The 27,884-nt window shown below is 44.0% G+C and overlaps 1 protein-coding gene across 13 annotated transcripts in view; it reads right to left on the bottom strand.

Annotated features, from left to right (window-relative positions):
• ADGRL3 (adhesion G protein-coupled receptor L3) overlaps window positions 1-27,884 on the bottom strand; it is a gene marked incomplete at both ends in the record, with an annotated part of 327,767 nt that overhangs the window by 118,983 nt on the left and 180,900 nt on the right. For all 13 annotated transcript variants that reach the window (XM_082315697.1, XM_082315704.1, XM_082315703.1 and 10 more), the window contains one exon: window positions 17,443-17,523. In XM_082315697.1, the coding sequence (XP_082171823.1) occupies window positions 17,443-17,523 (81 nt within the window). The remainder of the gene's footprint in view (window positions 1-17,442; window positions 17,524-27,884) is intronic.

Below are 27,884 nucleotides of genomic sequence, written 5' to 3'. Positions count from 1 at the left end.
AACCAAAAAAATGTGAGCAACATCTTTTTTTTTTTTTTTTTGCTTAAATAGTTCTTCACACGGCTGAGACTCCTGCTTTGGTTTTTAAGATAAAAGTGTGGCGGCTGGGAGGCTCCAACCTGGAGCGCAGCTGCTGGATGAGCCGTGCATGATTTCGGGGCTTTGGGAGATTTTGCACCACGTTTCTTTGTTTTTTTCACTCAACTGCATTCAGTCAAAGACTTCAGCCATCCCTCACTCACAGTATCTCCATCTCTGTGCATCCACCCTTGGAAGGAGTTTTTTCTATCCAAGAAGTAGCCACATCCAACAATATGAGGACAGACTCTTTTCTTTTTTTTTTTTTTCCCACAGTGCTATATAACTTTCTTTTCCCTATAATTTTTTACCTTTGTCCACTTAAAGAAAAGGTGAAATACCATCAAACAAAAGCAGAGCAACAACCTGCATTAGAGCAAGCGCCAAGCGAGAGCAGCAATTTACAGCTCTCTCCCTCAAGCAAGGGTAGAGATTACTGCCATTTAAACCCACTTCCACCTTGCAATTTCCACCATTTCCTGCTACTTTGCAGCCCGGTGTATTAAAAACCAAGACACCAAAGCCGAGGTCTGACTTGAAGAGAAACCCATCTCCTTCTGCTTAGGAATTACATCATATTTCAAGGCAACGTACATCTTGCTGTGGACAAAATTAAGTCCAATAAAACCAATTTCCGCTCTGACATTATTCAAACATGGCCACAATCAAATAGAGTAGAAAGCCAAATGAAAAACCCAAGCACTAAAGTGATTTCGTAGATGAAGCCTGAAAAGCTCCACAGATTTGAACCCCCTCCTACTAAAGACAGATGCCCTGCAGTATATTACGGTCTGTGCACTGTAAAATTCTGTGACTTTTAGCTATACTCATCATTTTAAGTGGATCATGTACTACACTCCCTTCTGCAACAGCTTAAATCCCACTACGTGATTATCTTTTCCTGTAATGCCACACTTTTCAGAACAGCAGCACACCAGCATTGGGAACAAACCTCAACAAAGAAATTTAAGGACAAAAGAAGCATTGAGGGATACAGCCTCAATAACTACGCTGGGGATGGCTGTGGTTCACCCTTGCTGTTGCTGTAACTGTGTGAAGTACCTTTGCCTTTTGAAAAGTGCTGTACGGAAAACTCCCAGCTATCCAGTCAGTAATATTAGCTTCTTTAAAGATTTCTGATAAACTGCATTGGTCTTTAAGTGGACACAGAGAAAAAAATCGTAGTATCTTTGGATGTAGTCGAAGTTCCCTATATATTTTTTTCTTTATTCTTCACCCATGTAGCTTTTGGCCAGCTGCCCACAGTAGTCCTGCCCTGTCTCCTGAGGCTGCAACAGAGTGCCAGAAGAGATTTTCGCTAAATCCTTGCTGATCTGACAGCGACTTGCAGTTCCCGACTCTGAACCCTCTCATCTAGCATGGTATCACAAAAACGCCCCCTTTGCAACTCGCCCCGGCAGCCTTGACACAGCTTCAGGACACAAAGCACATGAGCAGATGCATCCATGTCCTTTAAATACAGGGATGCAGGTTAAAACAAACCTCTAAGCAGCAAATTAAACGTACGATGTGCCTCCCCCTCCCCTCCAGCCGGCAAGGCATGGGGAAGCAGTAGCTGCACTACCACCCTGAGGACACAAAGAGCAGAGTCAAGGCTGCATCTCAGCCCTGCCTGCAAATTGCAGGGAGTGTTTCCAATCCTGTTCCTTTTTTGTTTTTCCCTTCTATTCCCCACCCCTCGCCTTTTTTTTTTTGGGTGTGTGAACAAATGATAACTGTGTGAAAATCAGAGAACAAAGGGAAGATCAAAGAGTGCAGGTAGCTAGATCATTATGTATCCCAGCTGGGGCAAGAGTTTAAGCCTCTGGAGCTTACTTGCCAAGTTATTTTAGAGTTATGCCAAGAGAGTTGTGCCCTCTGAAGCTTCCTGGCATAGGAACTGTTGCGAGGCAAAGCAATGAGGTTTCCAGTGCTGCAGGAGGGATGTCAGGCTGCAGGAGCCACCAACTACACAGGCATCTAGTTAAATCAAGTGCAATTAGGGTCAATAAAAGCCGCTCGTTACTTACATCTCTTTGGCGTTGGACTCAGAGATGCTGGTTTATGCACTGGGGCCCTCCAGGGGGGGGGGCGAGGATTTTGGGGCAGAGGCTGGTTTTGCTACACATCCAAATAATAACTTGAAGGCTGAGGTGCTTGCAGACCACTCTCTCCCCAATGCTGCACTGTCCCAGGGGCGGTCAGCTCCTCTGGGATGAGGTTCTACACGGACAATATTTTGAGGATTGGGCTGGAAGTGTGGATCAGAAAAACAGCCTAGAAATACCACCACATCCCCGATGGGATTTGGCTAGGGGAAAAACCCAGGACTGTAACTGTAGCTTGGGCTCTTCACTAGGAGCCCCTTCTGCTCTGCCTTTTCTAGCAAGCCATAGATGGATGCTTGGTCTTACCCCATCCTGCCATCTTCAAAATAGGGAGGTGCTAGGTGGTAGATACACTTCAAATGCCACCAGGTAGCCAGAAACTAAAGCTCAGTCCCTTCACAAGATGCAGTGGCCAAGCACCCAGAGTTGAAACTCATGGATGCAACCCATCTTCACCCTGCATCGGCCTCTGGGCCCCAGCACAGTCAGAAGCCAGGTATTTGACAAGTGTTTTTGACCTGGCACTACCTGGTTGAAGGAGAGCCCTTTCCAGGCATGCCGGGCGTGAGCCTGTACATCTGTTCAAAGTCCACTCAGAGTCCCAAACAGCAGTGCCTGCAGCAACACAAGCGCTTTGCTATTTGGCCTGAACTTACTTGCACTCTATGAGTGAGAGCCACCAGAGAGGGATGGTACCAGGGCAGGAGGGACAGGCACTACTATCTCTTAAAGCAGCCCAGCACTGAGAAAGCATTTTAGACAGGAAAGTCACCTTGGAAAACCAACCTTTATGTTTGGAAATGCTCGAAGATGCAATTGCAGTGGGTGGGAGAACATACCTCGCTCAGCATGCTCCTCCGTTCCTCCATCCTCGCTACTCACGTAACATGCTCAGTATCTTCCCAGCACCTCTTGCACAGCTGAATGCAATCTGTACTAATTAGCTGTTCACACAGCTCTTTGTTTTCTCCTATGTTGCCTTTCCTCCCACATTTTTCTTCTTTTCCACTTCTATTGAAATTTTGCAAGACTTGTAGCTTTGAGCCAGCTATGAATGGGGGTAAAATGCTTTGTGCTAACACACTTTCCCTCCTTCCCAGCATTCCCAGCATTCTCTTAAAACCCCAAAACACACCTCTGGGAGCATGTTTTCTGGATCTAATTTGTAATCACCTGTGCAAACAAAACAGAAGGAATATGCTAATTTCACTAGCTACTGATTGCAAAAGTCAATACTCCTTGACCCATTCGTGCCATTTCTCATCTTGCCAATTCTTCTGGAAAAAAATAAGATGTCAGAAAGTGCAAAATGTTTTACCCATGTGTGCAGGTTACCAACAATTGTGCCTAGAGAGCACAACAAAAAAAAGTGGTTTAAAGTATAATCCCATTTCTTTTCTATGTGGAAAGGATAGGACATGTATTTCTGCCATTATCTGGTGATTTCAGAAATATTTGCACACTAATTATGCTGTGTCAGCAATAACTGACCAGCTCCACAATTGCCTTTTCTCTTTTCCTGCAAACCTAGAGCTTCTACAGAACCAAAAAGACCATTTCCCATTTCTCAGCATACTATGTGAAAAAAATAGCCACAAGGCTAGAGGGTGCCACTGTTAAAAAATCACTTTCTACAGAAACTAGATATATGTGTGAATGCATGAAATGACTAATCACACAACCAGAACAAGGAAACATAACAATAAAATCTGGTCTCCAGATGACAAGCAATGGCTCCTAGGTCATGCCCAACTTCTCCCATTGTTTGGAAGGAGTGACCCTTTATTAATACCACGCCATGGGACAGTGAAGGACTACATGGGCAGAGCAGTGCCTGGAGATGTGGCCTGCCACATTGCTCCTAACGGGGCTATGCTGAGTAAGAGGGGTCCTGCTTTTAACCATTGGGGCATTCTGTTACTCCTTTGGGTTTTCCACATGGCTTATTCCTCTAAAAGCTGTTTTAGCTCTTGCTCTTGTGTTCACTTAGTTTTTGCAGGGCAAGCAGGACATGCAAGAGAGACAGACTGACAACCCTGTGCTGAGCTGGCCCCTGCTCCGTCAATGCTGCCCGCTCCCCAGCACTGCAGTTGAGCAGCAAAATTTAGCGTTGCTACCCCAGTTTCTTGCAATATAAATACTTTTATATGATTAACGTGCTCCGCATCTTCTACAAACGCTACAGCAAAGCATGAGAGACTTCAGGTACTCTGAGCATCGCTATGCCAGCATGCAGGAGAGCCTACCTTGAGTGGTAAGGGCACACCGTGACCATGCATGCAGGAGCTCACTGCTCCATGGGGACTCACGAAGATCAAGTCAGATCTCATTGAGTATTTAGGATCGTAATTTCTCAGTGATGTCAATGTGCAGGTAAGTATCAGAAGAGAAACCAGTGGCCTCTGTGTATAGTCAGATGGGAGCTTAAGGGTCTGCGGAGCACAAAGGGCTCTAACAAAGTGCATTAAGTGAGCAGACAGGACAGCACAGCCCCGGTGCTATGGCAGAAACTTCGGCTCCCTCCCAGGAACCATTTCACTGAAAGGAGAAAGCAGAGGAGAGCTGACACAGAAGCCCTGTATCTGAAAGCAGGGCCTCGAGATTTCACTGTGAGCAAAAAATCCCTTCCCACTAAACAAGGCTTAGCACCTGCCATTCTCTAGTCTCCAGCCTTTGTTCACTCCAGTAATGAACACCTTTGTAAAAATAGCTGTAGATTAGAAAAGGAATTAACCTCCAAACAAAGGAGAAGCTTAATTAAGCATTGCACTAAAAGAAAACAGAGGGGAAGTACAGGTTAAAAAAAAAAAAAAGGAAAAAAGACAAGACAGCTGCGCAGACTTAATTCCAATTTCCCCTCTTGTAGGTCATTTTACCCAATGTAATTTCCTTTCTGTATTTGGGCGAGTTTGTTACTGAGGCACTGCCCATTAACAGAAGGGGTTTTGTTGCTTTCCATTCACTTGTACCTTTTTTAATGCTTTGCATTACGAGCCCTCCATCAAAAAAAAAAGCAAAACAGATTTAAATTAGACTTTGGAAGTATGCAATTTCATAAACTTCTCCCCAGAGAGCTTCAGCTAATTAAACAAATGATTGCAAAATACTCACAATGTCAACCCTGTCAGCTTATATGCGAAATACCTACACCAAGCTGCAGTTATTTAACCAAACACAATGTGGAGGAGCAATGTGCTTTAAAGATAAGCACAAACCTTAGGCCATAAGGGGGCACACACTTTTTAAAACCATGGGCGGATTACGGAGAGGCCAAGGACTTTGAACATCCCTGCCCATGGCCTTGGGAGCCAGCAGGCACTGCTACGCCGATCTGGAAAGGACAGGAGCTGAAGATCTGGGTGGCCAGGCTGAGAAGGAGACTTCAACAGATTAAAAAAATGGATGAGCATACTGGGCTGCTCTCGACATTTGGGTTGAGCTCTATGTTACTGCAAAGAGGGCAGCTTAGGAGTGGTTAATGATGCTCAAAGAAATCTCTGGATTTTTGCTGCTAAATTGCAGCAACTCAATGTAAAAGCTGGGAAGAAGCAAGCAGGTAGGAACAGGTGCCTGGAGTAGGAAACCAGGAATATAAATGTTACATGATTACTCTGCGCATAGTTGCTGGAGGCAGTTAGAGTCTCAACTGTCCAAAACGAAAGGATTTTAAATCTCTCTATACGTTACATAAAAGCACTCTTTAAAAACCCCATTTTTTCCTTCCCTTCCTTTCCATCTAGTCTTGCTTTTACTCTAAGCTGTGTGGCTTGCCCAACAAGCCTTTTGTGCCCATCCTCTCTGCCCAAATCACACAGCCTGTCTTCACCCTCTAGTGCTTCTCTCCCATTGGCCTCATCCCCAATCCACGTCCTGGTAGCTCATCACTCTTTATTCTTCCCATTTTCCTCTTTACAACACACACCTCCAGTATGAAGTACCCGGTGCCTCCCAGGGCTGACTAGTCCTTTCCCTCCCACCCCTCCACCCTGCTCTCGTCTCACACTATATTTAATTTGCCCAAGCAAGTCACACTTCCCAGGCCAGGCACCTTAGCTTCTTGATGGATTTTATGATCAGGTGCACACAACGAGGTATAACATGAATTATTACAGCCTTGACTAGGAAAACGTAATATTAACTTTCCTAAACCCGTGTTAAGGGTCAAAGAACCCATGGCACAAAATCTGAGCAAACAGGACAGTGAGGAGGGAAGGGAGAGAAGAAGGGAGAAAAAGTGGCTCTGCTCATCATGGCAGGGTCAGGGGCTGAAGCTGATGTTAAACAACCACTAACAGGGTTAGGATACTGGCAAGCCCCTGACAGGTTTCCCAGTCCTGCTTGAGGGCTGCTGCTTGCCGGTGCTCTGGGAAACAGGAGTGACCTCAGCTGGGTGGGCTGCTTGCTCTGTGCCCCCTGATTTAGGAGCTGAGATTAAGAGGGGATAACCTTCATTGTACCCAATCCAGGCGCAAACCAAGCTCCTGAATGTTTGAAAATGGGAGAGGCAGTAGTACGAGGCAAAAATTATCTATTCTCAGGTGCCATGGCCATGATACCTTTGGATCATTAGGACACCGTTCTGGTCGAATCAGCTAGATGCAAGGCATGCCAGAATTGAGACAAGCTCCTACCCATCCAGTCCTCCCTATTCATGGCTGCTTCATGCCTTGGCAGCAGTATTAATGAGAAAACAGTTTTGAAAAGGGAAACTCAGTTCAGAACATGCCTTTAGGAGGAATGCCAAGATCTTTCCTTGTTTATTTTACTTGTTGTGTAAACATTTTTATAATACTCATCAATACAGTCTGTAGAGCATATTTTTTAAAATAACCAGCATGGACATCAGCATCTTGCTCATGACTCTGGCCTTTTCTTTTACTCCATACACTGAAGCTAATGCGTCATGTTGCCATTTTACTTTATGTATTGCGCTGGCTACTACTTGATTGTAGGCTCTTAGTGAATCAACCTAAATGAATCAGAAGGTACTGAAATCACATAATAGACACCAGTGCTGGAAATGGTCAGGAAATAGGAATTAAGGATGAACGCTCTGTTTACATGATCAAAACATATTAAGGCACGAGAAGGCTGAGAAATTCTTCACTGAACGTGTCTGGTAAAAGCATTCGGTTTGCTTCTGCCAGATTCCCTCTTAGTAGCACCAGTTCCAGATCCCTACTGCTGAGCAATTTTAAAGTCCAGTGAACAAATTCTTTCAATTGTTTGGTTTTTTTCCCATGTTATGTGTGAATTCTTCCCAAATTCAAGCTTACTTTTTGCCTCTAAATATGAGTGACAATCTACGGAGGCTCTAATCAAAATGGTGCATTAACTTCACTCTCCCTTCCCTTTAACTTCTTCAATGTACAGAACCCAGCTTGCATAGTTATGATCACAAAATATTAACATAATGTACCTCTTCCTTAGCAACAGCTATACTGTCAGGGGAATGCAGCCCATAATAATGCAGCTTGATCTAGAAGCACAATAAAATATAAATAAGCTTGTTACACTTCAGTGCCACACAGGATTCCACTGTGAAGGGCCTTCATGAATTTAGAAACCTCATCTTTTTCCTCTCCAACACAGATTATTTAGAAGAAGATTTATGGGCACACATTCCCTTTTATTCCAGAAAATGAAACGTAATTGTTTACTCAGTAACAGTATTATTTTGCTGCATGTCTACTACTAAATTTGTGGGCATAATACAGACATGCATACACACACATCTGTGCAAAGCAGTGCTCATAATGAAATAAAGATGAAACCAGGACTCAGAGAAAATCTAAAGAGGAGACTGCCATGAGAGCATCCATAACTGTGGTCATTTTTAAATGAAGAAAGCAAAAGCAATTTTCTCCAAAAACCAGCTGCAGAGAAACAAGGGATATACTTGCTACAAATTAACATGCTTAATCTAGAGCCCTGTATAAGACTCCCTGTGTACCACATCTGCAAAAAGAACAGCATCCTCAGCTGGGTAAGGGCAAAGTCTTCTCCTTACCCCAAGTCCAGCTGGTTCTCTCCATCCCTGAAAGCTCCTTGGCCAACAGCCTCATGGCTGTTGCACCCTCATGCATCCTGGCCCTCTAACCCTTATAATTACATTGAACCAACCTTAATATCTCTTCTCAAAAGCAATCAAGATCTTTTAAATACTGCTTCTTGTGAGTTCTCAAGGAGAATGAACTACATCGAGCCAATTTCAAGGCAATAACAAACCATTTGGAGCTAGAGGATAGCAGTCCTTGTCTTCTGAGCGAATATTGCAGTTATCAAGCCAAATTTGCTTGGCTGAAAGACTTAAATCATGAGGCCTCTTATGAAGGAGCCAAGTTACAATCTTAGCAACAGGGCTCCATGATGTTTATCTGTAAATCAGTATTTAGTATGCATTTATTAAGGCTGGGATTTCCAAAAGCGCCTTTCAAGAGTGAGGTACCCAATTCATGGGCATAAATTTCCCTCTGAATGGATTATATCACATCACTAGGATTCCTCTGTAACAAACAACGCACAAAGGGAAGAATCAAAATTCAACAATCTGCTTTAAGGAAATTCAAGGGCCAAAGCAGGCTCTAAACCCAAACAGCACCAAACCACTGACTCTGGTGGAAATCTCTCATTTCCAACAATTTCTGATTCAACCGAAGATGATTCCAAGAGCCAAGTGCTGTAAAAAACGTGCTTACCTACAGAAAATCCCACTGCACAGCTGAAGAGCCATCAATTGAACACAAAACTCTTCGACTCAGGGCTGTCAACAGCAGTACGTCTGAGCCTAACATGATTTGCTTGTATGCCTTCCTAGAGACGCACAGCTTGAGTCTGATGAACTTCAACGAGAGCACGCTAAACTTGCTCATTGCGTAGTAAAATATTTCTACATTTTATTGGAAGGCAGCCAGACTACACCACTGAATAGCCCAGGTCTTTATCAGTTGCTTTTTCTAACTTGTCTTAAACCAGAACTTACATTTTTTACATTTCTTTTGTAAAGGTGATCTGCTTTCTTTAAATACATCATACACACAGTGAAAAATAACAACCACAGGAAAATGAAAAGAATGGGAAGAAAAGAATAAAGAAAATGTTTTCCGGGAGAAGATGCTATAGATGTAACATGATATTCCACCAAAATTTGCAAATATGCAAATATTTTAGTATACATGCCACTGAGAAATCCAAGTCACAAGTCTAGGAAACTTTAATATTTTGTTATGTAAACATACCAATCACTAGCTAGTCTTAAAAACATTTTGTACTGGCAATGGGAAACTCTATCACACACTAAGAAGTCATCTACTATTATAAAAGGTGTTAACTGGCTAATTTTTCATTCAGATTTATACATGAGGAAGAATAAAACAAATATTACCCCTGTAGCTGCAACAGAATAAAACACGTTTTCTCATTAAGTAACATACCAATAATAGACCAATAGTGCTATATCAGAGGTGGCTTCCTAGCAGTATTACTAACAAACCGCCTTCCCCGATTCAGAGTATTGCGTTGCTCTCCACCTGGGTTTTAACCCCAAAACAAGGCCATATATTAAAAAAATTAAATCATAAAAATGTATAAAAGGCATTTTGTAAAGGGACCCATGCCAGCCTGATCCTTTGAATTTGTACCTATTTCATTTGTGAATATCTACAGGCCCTGCACAGAACAACTGGGATACTATGTCCCGCTCATCCTTTCAGGTGATGATGACACACTTCATCACGCATGTCATGGAGCACTTCTATAAATAGGCACCATATGACATAACTTGAGAGAAGATGCAACATATAGCAAAGGATGCAAGCAGCATGGCTGCAGTGGCAGATAAAGACTTTCCAGTAGGTAAGCTCTTCGACTGTGGCAGAGGACTCCATAGAAAGTGTTTCCTCACATCGTACACCTTTTTATTGTCTCTGGACAGGTAAAACAAAGGCCAGTTATGCCTCTCAATCAAAGCGCTGCAGACCAATACTATTGTCTTTTAAAGAGGCGTATGGCTTAGGAAATCAGTGGACCTGAAATTTGATCTCTCATATGATTTATTTCCCATCTTCTCCCATTACACAAATATAAATATAGCAGGCATTTTTCTGCAGCCCTGAAATGATTCAGAATTAATACCAGATGACAAAATGGACCATGTTCCAGGAGGGGAAAAGTTACAGTAAAAGCTCCTTCCCATTAATGGGGCCATTCATTCATATGGCCACTATTCCACAGGGGAGCTGGACATAAATTATGTATTTGACATCTAGTTATAGACGATTATATCTGACATAATGAAGTTATAATGGAAGGAGTTTGCACATTGTTTGGTTATTAAGTGCCCATTTCTTGTCCCTGCACCAGGTGCAATGGTGATAGGCCATACAAATCATCCAGAAGAAATGCCAAAATGGGCTCCCTTACTGATAAAGCACCACACGTTTATTAATTTAACAGCTTGTCTTATGTCTCCCCCATCTGCTCATTTAAAACAGTTATTTGCCCTATAAATATTTCAGAAAGAGAAGTGTAGCCAAAAATTAGTCTGGCAGAAAAGAGAAAAAAAAAAGTTTGAGAAGGGTCTCATGCTGTATACAGCACTGCGCTCTTTTTTCCACGTTGAATCGGTTCAACAGCTTTTTTTTCAAGCTGGTAATAGGACATTCACTTTAGATTAGTGATGCTTGAGGGTGCACCACCATAGCTGACTCTGCTTTCCAGCTGTTGCCACTGTCAGGTGGGTGAAAACTTCTACCGCTGATGGCGAGTGGCACAACTCAGTACAGCGGAAAATGAAACCCACTGTCAAAAGAATCTCCTGGGTGGATGTCTATGTCCATTTTGAGCTTATCAGGTTGTATGGTAGCTTCAAACAGCCTACAAAGAATAACATTTCAAGGCATCTTTAAGTCACAGTTCATGCTGATCTCCATAGCAAAACTCCTTTACAAGGCAGCAGCTAGCTGGTAAAAAAAAAGCTAGTTAAAAAGTGCTTTTTCTGTTTTTTTTTAGATGACTAGGAATAATGGAAAAGGTGTTAAACATCACTCAGACTGTTCCCCCCCCGCCCCCAATTCCTTGAATATTTTCAAGTGTAAATACTTTGAACAGTTCCCACCAGCATACAGGATTTAGCACTCCTCCTTGAGAGACTCTGTTAGCTCCGGCTTTCTGCTAGAGCAAACGCTGTTATCTTATAAATAAACAGCAATGCCCTGAGGTGCCCCTCTGCAACTAAAACACACATTCCAAAGAACTAAGAGCAACAGTTCAACACCATAGTAAAAAAGAAAACTGCGAACGGCATGCAATTAACTCTTTCTGACTATGGATAGCTATAGGATGTAAAGCGGGACCTCGCTGACGATAATAAGCAAACAAGAGGACTGCAGGCTGGCTGCAAGATTTCCAGGAGCTCTGGCTACTCCGGTTATGATGCTAGTTATCACCACCCATGACACCTAATGAGGAATTAATAAATACTGAGCATGGCCCATGTTCAAAGCAGCTGCCCACTTCAGGGAAATCAGCATAGTCCAGGAAGGTGGATGTTTTGGTATGGATCTGAGCCACAACAGCAGTTTTTCGGAGAGCTCTGGATAAGACTGAGAAAAGCATCGCATCCTTATATCAGAGCTCACCCCTCCACTGTCTTCACAACCCAAACGAGCTCCATACCTGGCAACGCATTCCTGCGTCTGCACCTACCACACTGCCCCAAACTCACCCTGTCGCCACGCTGAGCTGTTTGAAGGCTCATCGCCAGCCTGGAGGCTGAGGGCTTTAAATGAGTCTGCCCATCACGACAAAAAGCAAGAGTACAAATGAAAAATAAATAAACAGCAACGCAACCCAACAAACGAACCTGTACAGACTTCTTCAAAACAAGGCAGCTGAAAATTCACAGTACATGTGAAGCTCATAGTCATTGCAAAACCTTTCCATTGACCATGCAGGTATGGTGAACAGTCATCTCCCATCCAACCACTGTAACACCAGTTACCTGCATGCCTCATATACTCTGCTTGCCCGAAAAGCCACATGGGACAAGAAAATGTTGTGTGTGTGTTGCTGGCTTGCTGCAATGAGCACTCACACCCCATGTCGGAGGGAGTGAGATCCTCTGATGGGCTCAGGGCAGTTGCGAAGAGGAAGCCCTGAGAGCAGTCATACTTGGAGAAAACACTGAGCAAAAGCAAAGAAGAAAACCCGGTACACGATTGAGGAAGAGCAGGACACTATAGAGCACCCACCATTGCATAGAGAAAAAGGGAATAAGGGTCCCGAGCATGGGGGACCCGAACCAGCATCCAGTGCATGGTCCTCTCTTGGCTCAAAGTCATTGAATTAGCCTCTCCCCTGGACTCTCCTGCCTGAAGGACAGCAGGAAAATAATGTTGCCTTAAGAAGCTGGAAACATATAGCTGTAACTAACTCTAATGTGAAGGAGCAGGATGAGTAAAAGCGGGACCTCAGAGAGAAGCAGAGGGACATTGTAAAGGAGTCTCGAGCTGAGGGAATGGCTTTTCCAGGGGGACTCAAGCAGAAAATTAAAAAGCCTGGAAACAGGAGGTGCCTGGCCACCATTGGCTCAGAGCAGGGACTGCTGAACAGCACCTCTCTTGTAGCGCTGGACCTGGGGAGGGAGAGGCAGGAGAGCTGGTGTCTCAGGGCCTGGCGAGCATGGGATGCGTGATGCTGTGTGTCGGCTTGAATTAAGGCAAGGAGAGCCACTGGGCCTTGCTGCCCGGCGCTCCCCTTTCTCTGGAGCTGGGAAGGAGGACTGGGGCTGTGCAATGAGCCTGGCTGTCAGATCTCCCACATCATCTGCAAAGCCATCGACCCTTTCTGGGACCTTTGGGAGAGGAAAAAAAAAAAAAGACCCAGAATGTGTGCATCCAAAAACCTGCTCTATTTTTGGTAAAAAGATGTCACAGTGCTTCTGATGTTCAGGAATGGTTCTCCCTCAGATGTTGCAAATGCAAAGGGGGAGAAAAATGGCAGAATGGATCCAGCTTTTGAAGGAAGAAAGCACAAAGGGACATGCCACTGAGCTGGAGAAGAAAGGGGAAAGACCCAGCAAAACCTCTGGCTGTCTCCTTGACATATCGCCCAAGGGGTAGGGAGAGATTCTGCATCTACGGAGCCTGAACCTCACAACTGAGGTTTACAGGGAAAAAACCCCACAGTGCCTTAACTGGGGACAAAACAACCTCCCTGCCTAGAGAAATCTGTACAGAAGGGTGAGAACCTCCCATCCCTCCTTTATTTGCTATTTATTTCTAGAACTGGGGACCAATACGTGGTTTTGCTTATCAACTCATGTTTTGGAAATGTACTGACTTCAAGCGTATCAATCTCCAAGACAACTACTCCCTGAGCTTCAACTTTGAAGGAAACCTTTGCAAAATGCTTGCTCAACAAGGGAGGAGAGCTCCTCAAACTGCCTAGCTTTAAACGCCAGGCATATATTTCATGTTTAATATGATTTCACATATATGCTAAAATCTGCTTCTATAAAGCTTTATAAATAGTTTTAGTGTGTCGATTCTGAGTTTAATTCACTTATTTGCTGTGTTTTAGTACCTGGAAGAATTTGAGTCCAAATGCTAAATTTAATTCATTGCTATATATGATAATTCCATAAAATCCCTTTCTAAGCCAGAGTATCAGCATCACCCTCATCTGTGAAACTCCTTGCTATTGTCAGTAACCAGCGATCCATTTTTAAACACAGGTTTAATCTTCAGTCTATAAGATCACAAACTGAGGCCTCAGCTACCCCTGGAATTATTCTGCATATGGACGGTGTAGACAGTTGCGTAAAAATCATGCAATCACGTCTGCATCGTTAGACTGAGAGGAGGTGTAAAAACAATGGTTAACAGTGCTTTGTACACGGAACTAATTTTAAAACACCCTCAACTTAAAAAGGGGGTGGGGAATAAGAACTGTCTTGACAAATAATGCTGATTCAGGGCCTCATTTCTATTAAGTGATTTACAGTGTCATTACTGCATTACTGTACAGAGCAGTGGCTCAGAGTAATTACCCTGTAATGCACGATGACATTAATGTACTAGTAAACTACTGGAGTTTATACTCTATTCACTACTAGCATCAGGACACTGAAAGGCAGGTAAAAATGCCCTGCATGCATAAACAATGTGTGTAAATGTCTCCAGTGATAAAATTTTTAAAAAGGAGAAGGAAGAGGCACTTACAAATAAATCTGCCAGCTGAGAACTGCAACTGCATAGACCCACAGGAGCACTAAAGCTGTATCGCTTTTTAATAATATGGGAAGGAAAGTTGCTTTTATATCCCTGCCCTGCCTCTATTTCCATTTATTACAATTAAAATTGTATGGTGGCTTCTTCTTTTTGCCACTCTAAGTGCAACATTGACCTGCACCTGGTGTTCAGCTCAGTGCGAGGGGGAATACAGAAGGGAAATGAAGAGCATCAAAGCAACAGCCAGAAGCATTAGTGGTTTATGACAACTGTCATAATGCTGCTTTTTTTTTTTAGAGTTCCAGCTACTGAAAATGTGGAGAACCAACGAGAGCTTCAGGACAGAGGTGTTTTTGCCTCCTTTGTTTAAAACAGCTCTTGTGGTTACGGCATGAAGCTTGGAATGTGACCTGAGCATGTCCTAAGGTGTCAGAAAATGCAGCCAAACAAAGAAACTTCATAACCCTCACACACTTAGAAAAAAAAAAATCATGACTATTACAACGCTCTAATGGATTTTGGGCACTGAGGCTGGAAATGAGGCAGAAGACGTGTAAGTAGAGCTATGCATCCCAGATCCCAGGGCCAGAGGAAAGCCTTGCTCTTCCCTCAGGAGACAGTACCAATTACTACGTTTTTAACACCCCCTAGTCACCAGCTAATAGATTGATGCCTTCAGAGCTGGCTGCCTCCCTGGCCCTCTCCTACTGAGTTACACAAGGGGATTCAACTCCTTTTACCAGCGCACAGCAGCAGTAATATCAGTCCTTCCACCCTGAGCAGCCCTTTCTTTAAGATCTCTCAACTGGCGAGGTGCAGGCCCCGGTGGAAGCAGTTAATGTATCAGTTTATGTTCGATAAACTCCATTTTACCTTCTCTGCAAGCGCTGCAACTGTTCTGCCTGACCCACTTTGCCCCGCTCCTGGTGGCAGTGCCATTCATCTTGCAGAGGTAGCTATGCCCTCACGAACGGCAGATTACTGAAGATTTTTCTCAGTCTTTAGCTCTTTTATCTTGGAGAAAGCAAGACACAGCTTATTTAGCTGCTGCTGTTCCAGTGTCCTTGAGTCTTCCACAGGCTGCTCCAGACCCCACGGCAAGGATTTACATTGACCTATTCTAAGTTAGCTCTGAATCATCACATCCAACATCAAAGACAGACTTGAGGAAGAAAGTCCTGGAAGTCGTAACTGTCTCTGTCTTACTGGAGTGCTCTGCTAAAAAAGCAAGGTAGTAAATTTTACCACAGAACTGGAGTGGCTTAGAAGAAGCTGACAATCTCAAATGCACGTGTCAAATCTCAGGGTAGTTCACTCAAAGCTGAATGGAGGTTCTGGACTGCCAGGAGATTGTATCTGACCAGCCCAACTCACGACAAGACCAGATTTGGAGAGAGGACTGTGAATCCAGCATCCTCACACCCAAGATCCATCACCCAGCACACGGTTCCACCTTCCAGAGATGCAAGAGGAACCACCAAGGAATAATAGTGCTGAGGCTGCTTCTGTGCAGCAAGAGTCAATTCCTTAGTTTTTGTTACTGCATCAGCTAAGAAAACACACATTCATACTTACAAAGGGAAAAAAACCCAGCAAATGTTTACTTGATCAAGTTACAGATCTAGCCGCATGGATGCCGGTGGAAAAGCTCACTCAAAACTAAGGGAGCCTTTCATGTCAACAGCATTAACAGTATGCTTTCATTTAGCCCACAAAGTCCTTGGGCCATTTGGAGGAACGGGGTTTGCAACGGCAGCTGCAATTCACAGACACAAAGGTTTTTCTGTGTCCCAGAATATTAGAGATAGATAACGAAGTGAGATTTAGAAGACAGCCTTCTTTTCATATTACATAATAACAATATGCCTATTCAGATTAATCTTGCATTAGCAAGTTGCATTTTTCAATCGTGAGCACTTAGAGAAACACGTGTGCACACAAACACGTACTTGCAGCCTTACAGTGTTGGGGCAGAATGATGGCAATCACTACAAAGGTCAATCCCGTACCCTTTCTGCCACTGTAGCACCCTTTGGAGAGCAGGAGAAAGGAAAAACCCCAAACCTAAGCTATAGTGCATCTCCCTGCTAACACACTTTGGCTGTCCTCTTCCTCCCCTTCTCTTCTTCCACAACATTCCCCGTGTTTGATGTTCATACACATTTCTGGAGCTGACCAAGAAATCCCTCCATATACCTGTTTGATTTTAGCTTTGCTATTATCCATTCCAAGAAGGAGAAGCTAGTCATTTTGATATCCTGCGTGAATATCGACAACCTAATTAAAAGGAGCAAAGGGAGGTGTACGAAGTCTGCACCAGCATGGATGCTTGCTCTGGGGCCAAGCCCATCTCCCCAGGCCACAGGAGCAAACACTGGGGGTTCATCACAACACAGCCAGGGGACGATCCTCCAAATGGCGCAGAGAAATCAAAGGCTCACATTCTTATCACTTTATTTGCATCATTCAAGAGAGGCACCTATCTTAGAAGGGCTATTCTGGACTCAATCCACACGTATTGGCTGCTAGCATTGCTCCCGAGGGCAATCAGCTCACCTAAAATTTGAGTCATCCTCTAGAGTGAACATGCCTCCTCACTGACTCTACAAAAAAACTCAAGTAACGGCAACGCGGATTGAACCCAGGCCTGAACCACCTCACGACCACTTCTGCACCTTTACTCACCTGAGGGGCAGCTGAAATCTGCCTTTTTGCATCCTGCCACCAGCCCCTGGTGCCTGTGCACTGCCATTAGGAAGGAAAGGAGGAAGGCAGAGGGCAGGACCTAAGGTATACCCGTCCCTGCAGAAGTAAACTAGTGGGAAGAGCAAAATAGCTTGTGAACAAGATGGCATGTTCAAAGCTATGTAATGGGGCACATGGGACACGTTCATCTCTCATACAGCTCTCTCGCAGGAACGCGTTTGCTCCCGAGAGTGTCCTTGGATGAAAAAATGAATGATAACGCGCTCACGCCTATGGCTGGTTTGCAATGCATGTGCATGGAGACTGCATCACTGACTCACCCTTGGATGGCGGTCTCTCCAGATCCGAATCGAGGTGGATCGGTGGGGCAATGTAGGAAACCTGCCCATGGTGAGCCTGCCCTGTGGACAAATAAGTGTTTTAGTTCCACCGTTTCCTACAGAGATCTAGCAGGGCTATAATTAAACATAGTGTTTTTATGGCACTGGATTCAAAACAGGTTTGCAAGTATTTTGTTCTATTGTGCATTTTTCACAATGAACTTCCATTTTGCGGAGACACCTGATGAAGAGTTGAGAGCACTCCCATTTCTTTTGCTTTTTCCATGCAGACTATGCTGAACTTTAGTTATACCTGCTTTACCACTACCAGGTACATTTTGCATGATGTTCTCTCAAAAGGCCATATGCCACAAAAGACAACCGATTTCACACAAGCCCATTCAATCTGTTAATCTCACTCTAAGAAGGAAGAAGCACTTCTGTGTCACAGCAATTTTTGAAGGAAGCATGGTATGAAGTACAACTGCATCTGTTTTTCCCACCTGCAGAAGACACAGATAGCAGTTTGTGGAGCTCGGCATTGCTTTCACCTGGGTGGAAGCTTTTTGGTTCCCAGCACCGCCATGCAGTTTCCCAGTTGCTAAAGACTCAATTCTTCTCCAGTAATTTGGAGCTAACTATATCAAGAAACTTCTATTTATAATAAAAACATGTTGTTATAATTCATCTATTTACTGTAACAATTTACAGGGTTGTTAATCTCTTTTTCTAAACATGGAAAGTTAATGACACATAGATTACGATAACAGTTAGAGTAACCTTCCCGTTTCAAGTAATATTCGTGCTGCAATAAAAGCAGTTGATTCCTCTTATGAGACACATTCCAAATAATTAATACGGCTCCCTGTTGACACTTGCTGTTGTTGCTCCAAGCAATTTCCAAGCTAGCGTCACAGGCAGCAGAGCAGCGATACAGTCTTCGGGCTTCTTTGTAATGACATCCAGGAATACCACGAGCACAGTACGCTGGTGCACATAATATGTTGAAAACATCTCTTCAGGGGGATAAAATATTAATGGGAAATGGGGGGAAAAAAAGAAATGTGTCTGAATGGGCAGGATATATTTACCGCTTTACGCTGAGGCTGACTCAGATAATTTGCATTATTAGCCATTACAACAACTGGACATTATTCAGGTTTAAAATCTACCGACACATCGTAAATTCTATATTTGCTTTTAAGTGCTTTAACATGGGAAATCTGCTTCAGGCAAACCCATAGCTAATAATGAGTTACCCCGCTTTCCCCTTCTCGTTTACATGTTAAAAATCCATTTGATGTCATTAGTGAGCACAAGTCATCATTTAATAGCTGCTCGGTTCTGCAGCAGAAACAGGCAGAAGGTCTGCTCTTACTCCAAGCTGCTCAACGTGCAGGATCAGTGCCCTTATAACCATAGAACAGGGTCCCCATTTGCTGCATCAAAGATACCACTGAAATGCAAAAGAGCTGAGGCTGGCAGGGAGCTCTGGAAATCACCTAGTCCAGCCTGAGAGCAACAAGAGCCCACGGTAAGTGTCCAGTGTGATTTTTAGTATCTCCAAGGATGGAGACTCTACAGCCTCTCTGGTCAACCTGTACCAGTGCTTGGTCACCCTCGCAGGAAAAAAACCCAACCTTTTTCTTACGTTTAAGTCTAATTTCCTGTATTTCAATTTGTGCCTCTTGTCCTGTCACTGGATGCCTCTCAGAAGGGCCTGGCTTCATCTTCTTTATTCCCCAAGTGCCCAAGTGATCCCAAATACAAAAAAGAATGATTCTGCAGGCTTAAAGGCCTAGGCCGGAGTAAAGAAGATACATGCACAGTATATAAAAGACTAAAAAACATCTGTGAGTTTGTTTAGACATTCATTACAATTTAGTAATAACTATGAAAGTTTATGAATGTTTTATAAAAGCTTTTACCTAATATGGAGGAAGCAGTAGCATCAAAAGCTCTCTTGTGATAAATGAAACAAGTTGCAGAAAGCTTTTATCTACTTGCTGATGATGCAAAACACACTACTTCCAAAAAAATATCAAACTTGACTTCTGTTAGACTGTACACTTCTTGCAATGCTAATAAATCAGATTTTGGGTTTTAATATTCCCTCTATAAAAAAGCAATGCAAACAATTGTTATGCTTCATTTTCTGGTCACGAATGCCAGCTTAGTTGCTCTTCAGACTCATCACAGTCTTCCCATACGAGGAACAAAGGCTCTCCACTGCTATCTGTGGCCCCAATTATACATTCAGAATCAAGATACCTTGTAAACCTTCTTTTTAATCAACAGAATCACATTTTTTCTTTGGTTTTACTGTTATGGGCAATGGTGACATCTGAGAGGGTTAAGGGAGGCAAGGCGGGGCGCCTGAAGCAAGCTCTAGCAATGGGACTGGTACACAAGCACACAGAGAAAACTCTGAGTCAGGAGGCCAAACCAGAGGATCAGGGCAGTGGTCCTTCTGGCTTTAATGGTATTACAAATTTTGCCACTGACTCCATTAAAAAACACAATTTTACCCAATGGACCACTGCAAGATTTTGAGGCTGATATCATTGTTGTGGTTTAACCTGGCCGGCAGCTAAACACCACACAGCTGTTTGCTCACTCCCCCCCTGCAGTGGGATGAGAATCGGGGAAAAAAAAAGTAAAATTTGTGGTTGAGATAAAGACAGTTTAATAGGACAGAAAAGGAAGGAAAAAAAAAAATGATAAAAGAATATACAGAATAAGTGACGCACAATACAATTGCTCACCCCGTGGCCAACTCCCCCAGTTTATGTACTGAGCATGATGTCATAAGGTATGGCATAGCCCTTTGGCCAGTCTGGGTCAGCTGTCCTGGCTGTGCCCCCTCCCAGCTTCTCACTGGCAGGGCATGGGAAGCTGAAAAGTCCTTTGCTAGTATAAGCACTACTTAGCAACAACTAAACCATCAGTGTGTTATCAACATTATTCTCACTCTAAATCCACAACACAGCACTATACCAGCTACTAGGAAGAAAATTAACTCTATCCCAGCTGAAACCAGGACAATCACTGGTGCAGCTCAAGTCGGTTGCAAAGACTGGCAGGACAAGTTTTGCCAAGCGATGCCAACTCCCAGTCCCTTTTGTGTGAATTTTGCAGTCCAAGCCCCAGCTCTAGGAATGAGTGACTCCAATCTCCCCCTCTCCAGTTCCAGCTACTGCAGAAAAACACTTGAAACGGAGAACGTGAAAGCCTTAAGGAAAAAAGAGATGGCAGAAACACACAACACCTCCCTCTACAAATTGCCTGGTCCTTCAATGGTTTTTTCTGCATGTTGGGTCTGAGCTGACAACAGTGCAGCACCAGAAGGTGGGATGTGGCCTCCCTTGCCTGCGTGACCATCTCTCCAGCTGCCAGGCTTTCATTTCTACCTGCACATCTATTAATCCACAAGCCTATTTGATTGACCGCTCTTCGACCTGAAGAGCTGCCCACACGCTAACCAATATTGGCCTGGTACCCGTGCTTACAGGAGAGGAAATGGCTGGTGTTAGGTCCTTCCTGAATTTTGCAGGACACTCCAAAAATAACTGCCCCTCTTTAAATAAGTGGCTCAGTTTTTAGTTATTTAAAAAAAAAAAGAAAAAAGAAAAAAAAAGCCGGCTTCCAACAAAATACCAAAGGTCAAATTGTCTCTGTTGCTAATGGAAAGTTGGGCATGCCTCATGTCGTAACAGCTTGCGTGGCCACCTCCAAATCCCACCCTGACTATAACCATCTGGTGTTTCTGCAGCCGCTCTCAGGTAAAAAAGTAAACAGCAATCAAATGTAATCATCAAAGTAACGTGCAATGAAGTTGCCAATTTTGTAGCTAATCGCTAAGGTTGGGCTCCGTTTCCCTTATTCCTCTTGCTGGCGAGGTCCGGTCCATGAGAGGCAGGAGCAGGGCAGAGGGAGCAACGGGCAACAAGGGCTAATGCTGGAAGACAACCGTGGGTCAGTCCTTGTCTGCTTTTTTTATATCATACCACAAGGATTCAGGTCTGGCCAACATCGCATAAATGTAAAAAACATCTCAGGTGAGATGGGGCAAACAGCAAATGTGACATGGGTAGCCACAAACTCTCTGGCTTCTGCTAACGCTGCCTCTCTCAATGAGGACAGACAGACAGCACCCATAGTAGCCAGGCCATATGCACGTGCTGTGGCAATGGGAAAAGAGCATGCTTGGTAGCAGCAATTTTGGGAGCGAAACAGAGATATGACCTCGAAAGTTTACTTGGTGACACAGCACTTCCTTGGGTGGAGGAAACAGGGGAGATGTTTGCAGTTTAGAAAAAGTGCCTGCCTGGCCATTATTTTCAGGCCTGACACATGAGAGATGCAACATGTTTTAAAAAGCCAATAACTTAGAAGAACAAAGATAATGTTTCGTGAAACATAATAGCTTGGCCTAAGGGATTTTTTTTTATTTTAAAAGGGATCTGGATGCTCACAGACAGAAAATAAACATCCACACATCTTCAAAAATCTGCCCCTAAGTGATTTAGTCATCTACAGATGCCACGATATAAAACTGCAGAAAAAAATCTGCAAATGCATGGACTAACCAAGGAAAGTAGCAACAAAGTAGTCTCAACTGTTTATCTATTAAAAATATCTGCCCCTGACCCTTTTTGGAAACATACACACCGTTTGTAGCATCTAACAGGGCAGACCTCCCTCCTGACCCTATGCTGAGTTTCCAGTGTCTGCGACATTTGATTTTTTCTAGAGCACAACTCCTATTGTCATGTGTGCACATGGGAAACCTTTCTGCCCGGCCTTTGCTCATTGTCTCCCTGAGATTTTACTGTGCACTGTTATGGAGAAAACCTGAACAGAAAACAGAAGACTGGAAAATTCGAATCCCCGACAGCAAAGAGAAAGAACACCACCATTTACTAGACTAAAAATAAGCCTTTTTAAAACACCTGATGAGAGACCTCCTAAACATCTGATGACTTGCCACGTAAAGCTCTGGCACTGGCTATGTCATGAAGATAACGAAAATCGCCAGAATGGCTGGTCCTCACTTGTCCCTACTGCTCCTTTGCTCAGTGCCCATGGTACCGTGGTGGGCACGGACAGTCGTGCACTTGAATTGCAGTTCTCCCCCATGCCAGACCCAGCTCCAGCAGCAGCAACGAGAAGCCACCAGGAGATATATTTTTTAAATAAACATGCTTCAAACTGTTTGTCTTAAGGGGTGAGAGTCCCCTTTCTTTACTTTCCTCATCCAGAGGTGATCACTGCAACACATTTTTTTACTGCTGTGTCAGACCGCATCTCTTGCTCAGTTTTCTGCTGATTTTTCAGCCTCTTTCAGTATGTTTTTATTTTCCATGGGCTCACCAGTTCTCAGGATCCTTCTCAGACAGCCTAGCTATCATTCCACATAGAGGATTTCATTTAACTTTGTGCTGGTACCTCTGACAACCTGGTGTTCCTATGGACTGCCTCTCCTACGCCTTTTGTCAGCACCTCCGAACGCAGCCACCTCCATGGACTTAATCCCTCATTCTGTTTGCCCACTCGCTTGGATCACTAATGACTTAAGTTAATAACCGTGAAACCACACATCAATTCCTGAGACTTTGATTTCAGTTCTTCACATAATTTTTTTTTATAACAATGGGATGGGCACACACTAAGTATGCTGAATATATATTCTAAGGAAAAGCCTTGGAAAACTTACTGACAATTTTACTAATATCTTTACAGATAAAGTATATTTTGCATGCTGTGGCCTTTTTTTCCATGTAACTGAAAAAATCCATTTTTAAAAGAGTCCGGTTTGTCTGCGATCATCTGATCTGTACAAAACAACATTACTTTTTGGCCACATTTCTGTAATCCTCTAACTGTTAATGGGATTTTTTTCAAAAATCTAATTTATTATCTAACTGAAGACTACATTCCACTTTGTTGGATTGCAGTTTCCAGGATCATCACTCTCATCCTCTTTAATTTCCAAAATGAGCATACTTTTTTCTTGTCCTTTTTGCTCCACTCATGAGTCTTTTTGAACTCTGTAATATGCAGGCATATATAAAAACATATGGAAAGAGAAATTAAAAAGCTGGTAGGTTGCTAACAAACTCTTCTGACATGCCATTAAACAAATTTCATTCAGACCTATTACTCGGCATATATTCAGACGACTCCTGGCAGCCTTTTTTTCTGCCTTTCATCAATTACTATCTTTACAAAACATCATTTCCTCACTGCCCACCCTTTTCCATTTTGCATTAAAAGCTTTCTTTTTAAATAAAGCTTTTATAAATCCATTCCCTACCTCAGACATGTCAGAGTTAGCACTGATTCTGTCCACCGCTTCATTTATTCATGGCCTTTTATGGAGTATCTCTCTTTCATCTGTACATCTCTCTTTCATCTTTCATTGCCCTTTTAACTCCTTAGGGTAGCAGTAACTCATCCGCTCCCTCTTCGGCTCTCCCTCCGAGGGTTATTTCCCTGTCCTTCCCCCAAAGCTGTGCATGCCTCTGAATACAAGAACACCCTCTTTTCCAAAGGGCACTCTCTGACTACATTATCTCTGCTCTCTTGCCATTTTGCCTCTTGTATTTCATACCAGGAACCACTGCAAGCTTGAAGCAACTGCAGCAGGAGAAGTAGGGTACCTGCAAGCGTGGCTGCGTGCAGAGGGACTGCTGCTCCTGGTCACGGCTGCCTTCTGAAAATGGAGGTTACCGAAACCGGCAGCCTCAGTGGGCATTGACAGAGAGCCTACAATCCACGCTGAGGAGAGGGCTCCTGGGCAAAGCCAGCGTAACAAGCAAATGTGTCTTCTCCCATACCGTTCTTGATAGGAGCAAAGTTATAATATTGCAACTCTATACATTGTTTAGCTATACATTGCTTTTGAAGTTGTCATAAAATGTATATAATAGCAGCTCTTTCAAATGCCAATATTGTGTGCTGATGCATCTTATCTCACAGGTGTAATTTAAAGTCTGAGTCTAGGAGATGCAGGACTGCACAGTCTTTTTCTGTTTTTTTGGTTGTTTTTGTTTGTTTGTTTTTTGGGTTTTTTTTGTTTGGGTTTTTTTTGTTTTTTTTTTTTTACTAAAAACCTGCTTTGATATGTGCATTTTGCTTCTTTGCCTTCCAAAGAGAGGGGTCAGCAGGAAAATTCACAAGGAACCAATCTGCAGATGGGAAGCAAGAGGTGGGTTCTCGCCTCCCTGTCCCAAGCTGCGGCCGAGTTCCCCAGTACTGACCAAAGCAACCCGCAGGCTCAGCCACGGGGGCTGCCAAATGAGAAGAAAACCTTGGAGTCGAGGAAGAAAGCTTGATAAAGGATGCAGGGAGAGGGGTGAGCTGGGGAGACGTTTGGCTAAGTTCTTGTCACACACGCATCTCGTGTTTTAGAGTAAATGCAAATCCAAAAGCAGCACCTGGCAGCATGCTTGTGTTAGCAGAAAGCGTGATCAAATGGACTAGTCTTTTCCGAGGATGTACTATTCCTGCTTTGAATCTGTCACAACAAACAACAGCCTTAACCATGAGAGGAAGGAAATCAAAATGGTCTTTTTCGATGACCGCACTGTCCCCCATGTGACAGCCATTACCTGGGAGGGCCTAGGCTAGGTTTGAACTACAGGCAAAAATAAGGACAAAAATAATGCCAAAGGAATGGGTTAAAAACTGCCTGAGTATTATAGTAGCTGAAGCAATTGGAGGCTTTTCACTAGTGGCAGCTGCATAATTTCAAAGGAGCATTTATGACTCAGAAACTCATGTCCAGCTGAAGTCAGAGGTGAAGAAGCTTCTTCAAGTTACACTGAGATTCCTCGTTTTGCTGTGCAAACATTATAATTTGTGTTTTGTGTTTAGATGAACATCACCCCTCTGTTAAGGATTTAAAACATTTGATTTAGCAGCACCTAGGCTCCAGCGATGCTCTGCATCCTCCAGCGCACATCCCAGAATCTACCCTGCGGTACAAGAGCCTGGTATAAGGGGCGGGGAGGAAGAAGAAGAAAAAAAAACGGGAAATATTTCACACGTGCCATTATAACAATGTTAAAGACCTCCTGTCTTCCCCCTATACAGCAGCACGTGGAGGAAGGCCATATCCAGGTCTGGCTTTTCCCAGTGCCCAAGTCAGGGAGCTGACCTGAGGGGTTGCATGTTTTTTGAGCTTTGTTCCCTGAAATCTTGCCCAGAAGGCTAAACAAACACAGCACAGTGTATTATTCTTCCCCTCCCAGATGTGCTCGCTGTGCTATGAAATACAATTTACCAGTCACCTGCACTGGAAAACGGGGAAGGAGGAGAGATATTTTGGTGCAGAGGAGACTGAAGGATTTGGAGCAATGCAGTCCTCAGAGCCCTGGGGCAGATGACAAATATTGGTAACCACAAACCACCCAGAGTGGGTTTAGCAATGGTGAATACAGCGAAGCCCAGGAAGGTTTTCTTGGCCACTTCTCAAAGATTTAATCTGATATGAAGAGCGCTGTGCCAGCACCTGCCGTCCTTACTCTGCTCTCGTCCCAAAAGTCAAACAGGAGGTTTCCAACTGCCTTAGTGGGTCAAGCCCAGCCTGTTATGCCTCAGATGAGGCTGAAAAATTTTGGGATGGAGAAGTCAGGAAGAGCTTTTGGGCAGAAACCTAGGCAAAGCAATTCAATCCATCTCCTGCAGAGGCAAAATTGTTCCTTAGGTTGTTTTGAAAGGTATGTCCTCAGGACTGCCCACCGCTCCCTCCCAGATGCTGAGCAGCAGATCTCACCATCAAAAGATTTCATTTTTGTCTTCCCTTTCTTGGGGGGGAGAGGAATCCTGCTGCCTCCCTGCCTGAGATGTTTCTGCCTTATTTTTAACCCATTGCTTGCTCTTTTCCCCCCCCACCTGTGCTCCTTTAGGGCCTGCCCTTTGCTGCTGTGCTCTCAGTATGGCCCGTGTTTCTTGTCTCCCCCACCTCTCTTAGCTGGGCACTCTTAATCAAGGGTGCAGCTTCGTGTTATAGCTAACCCATTTCACAGCGGTCTTCCCTCCCCTGGGACCCAGCCAGGCATTTCCATCCCCTCCCTTGCAGCAGATCTGCCAATTAATGCAAGCACAGAGCAAGCTAGAGCTGATCTGATGGAAAACGACCCACTGAAAACAATAATTACTAGTTTTCCCCCAGCTCAATGAGCAGAACCAATTCAGGCTGCTGTGGTGGCACTGCCAGATCTGATGCAAAGGAAAGGGCAAGAATAAAAGAGCCAGGGGTGGGAGGGGGACAGCTATCGGTTTAACCGTAACATAAAACCACACCTGGGAACAGTAGTGGCATTGTATCTGGACGTCTCCTCCATCCCCACACCAGCCTCTCTCCTTGCCCCAGGGAGGCTCGCACCAATTGCATCCTTTCTTTACTGCCTTTCAGACAGCTTTTAATCCACCTGCCAGCATAATTTAGAGATCTACGTCTCACAACTCCAGGTCAAGGGTTTTAATGAAAGCCAAATGTGTTACAGCATGCTCACTCCTCGGAGGCAGAGCTTGGGACACAGCCCTGTCTTTCTGTTACTTGTGCTGCTCTTGTTCATGCAGAAATGGGAGCAGTGGAGGAAAAAAGAGATCGGGCAGTAGCTTTTGCCATGCTGAGCTTAAATTTCAGTGGCTAAGCATCCAGGGGGGTTGTCAGAGAAATCAGATGAGATGCTGGATTATGTGGTAGGAGACATGTCCAAAGCAGACAGGTAGATCTGTGAGTCACCAGCCCGGAGACGGTAATTGAAGTCTCTTGTGGTTTCAAATATTGTGAGATGTGGCCCAAGAATTTGTCACTCTCACTCTCCTCCATTTGTGACAGCCTATAGTAGATGTCCCCTCCAATTCTGCCTTTATTTTCCAGCCTGTGTGATTCTGCATGCGTAGCATGGTGTCCATCCTCACACTGTACCTCCCTGGTACTGCCTATACCTCTGCTCCGATCCTCTCTCTTTCTCCTCCGCCACCTGCTGAGCAGGTGAGACCTTGCCTCCGCTCACCTTCTACATCAGACAAGACTCTTTCCAGGAACTCATGATTGCAAGCCTACAAGAAACAGTTTCAGTGCACGGGCCTGCTTCTCTGGCTCCCGACGTGCATCCTCTTGTCCAGCTTAATGAACTCCATCTTCCATAGCCACAGGACCACATACCACGCCAGCCTTACCTCCTGTCTTCCACAGGTTTCTGTGACTATTCCTCACTGCGACTTCAGCCCAGAAAGGACTGCCAGACAATAAAGCAGTAAAGCAGTCGTCTTCGTTACACGTATCAACTGCTCTCATTAAGGAAGTGCAAAGAGATGAGTAATTTGTTTTCCGAGCGTGTCAGTGCACCCTAACTTCATTAATCACTTCTTTTGATCTGCAACGGGAGCCTTGAGACAGGCAGTACAGCCTTCCGGGCTCTGCTTCC

Source organism: Platalea leucorodia (assembly GCF_965183815.1).
Source record: "Platalea leucorodia genome assembly, chromosome: 6".
NCBI lineage: Eukaryota > Metazoa > Chordata > Aves > Pelecaniformes > Threskiornithidae > Platalea > Platalea leucorodia.
This window is presented reverse-complemented; position numbering and strand designations above follow the sequence as displayed.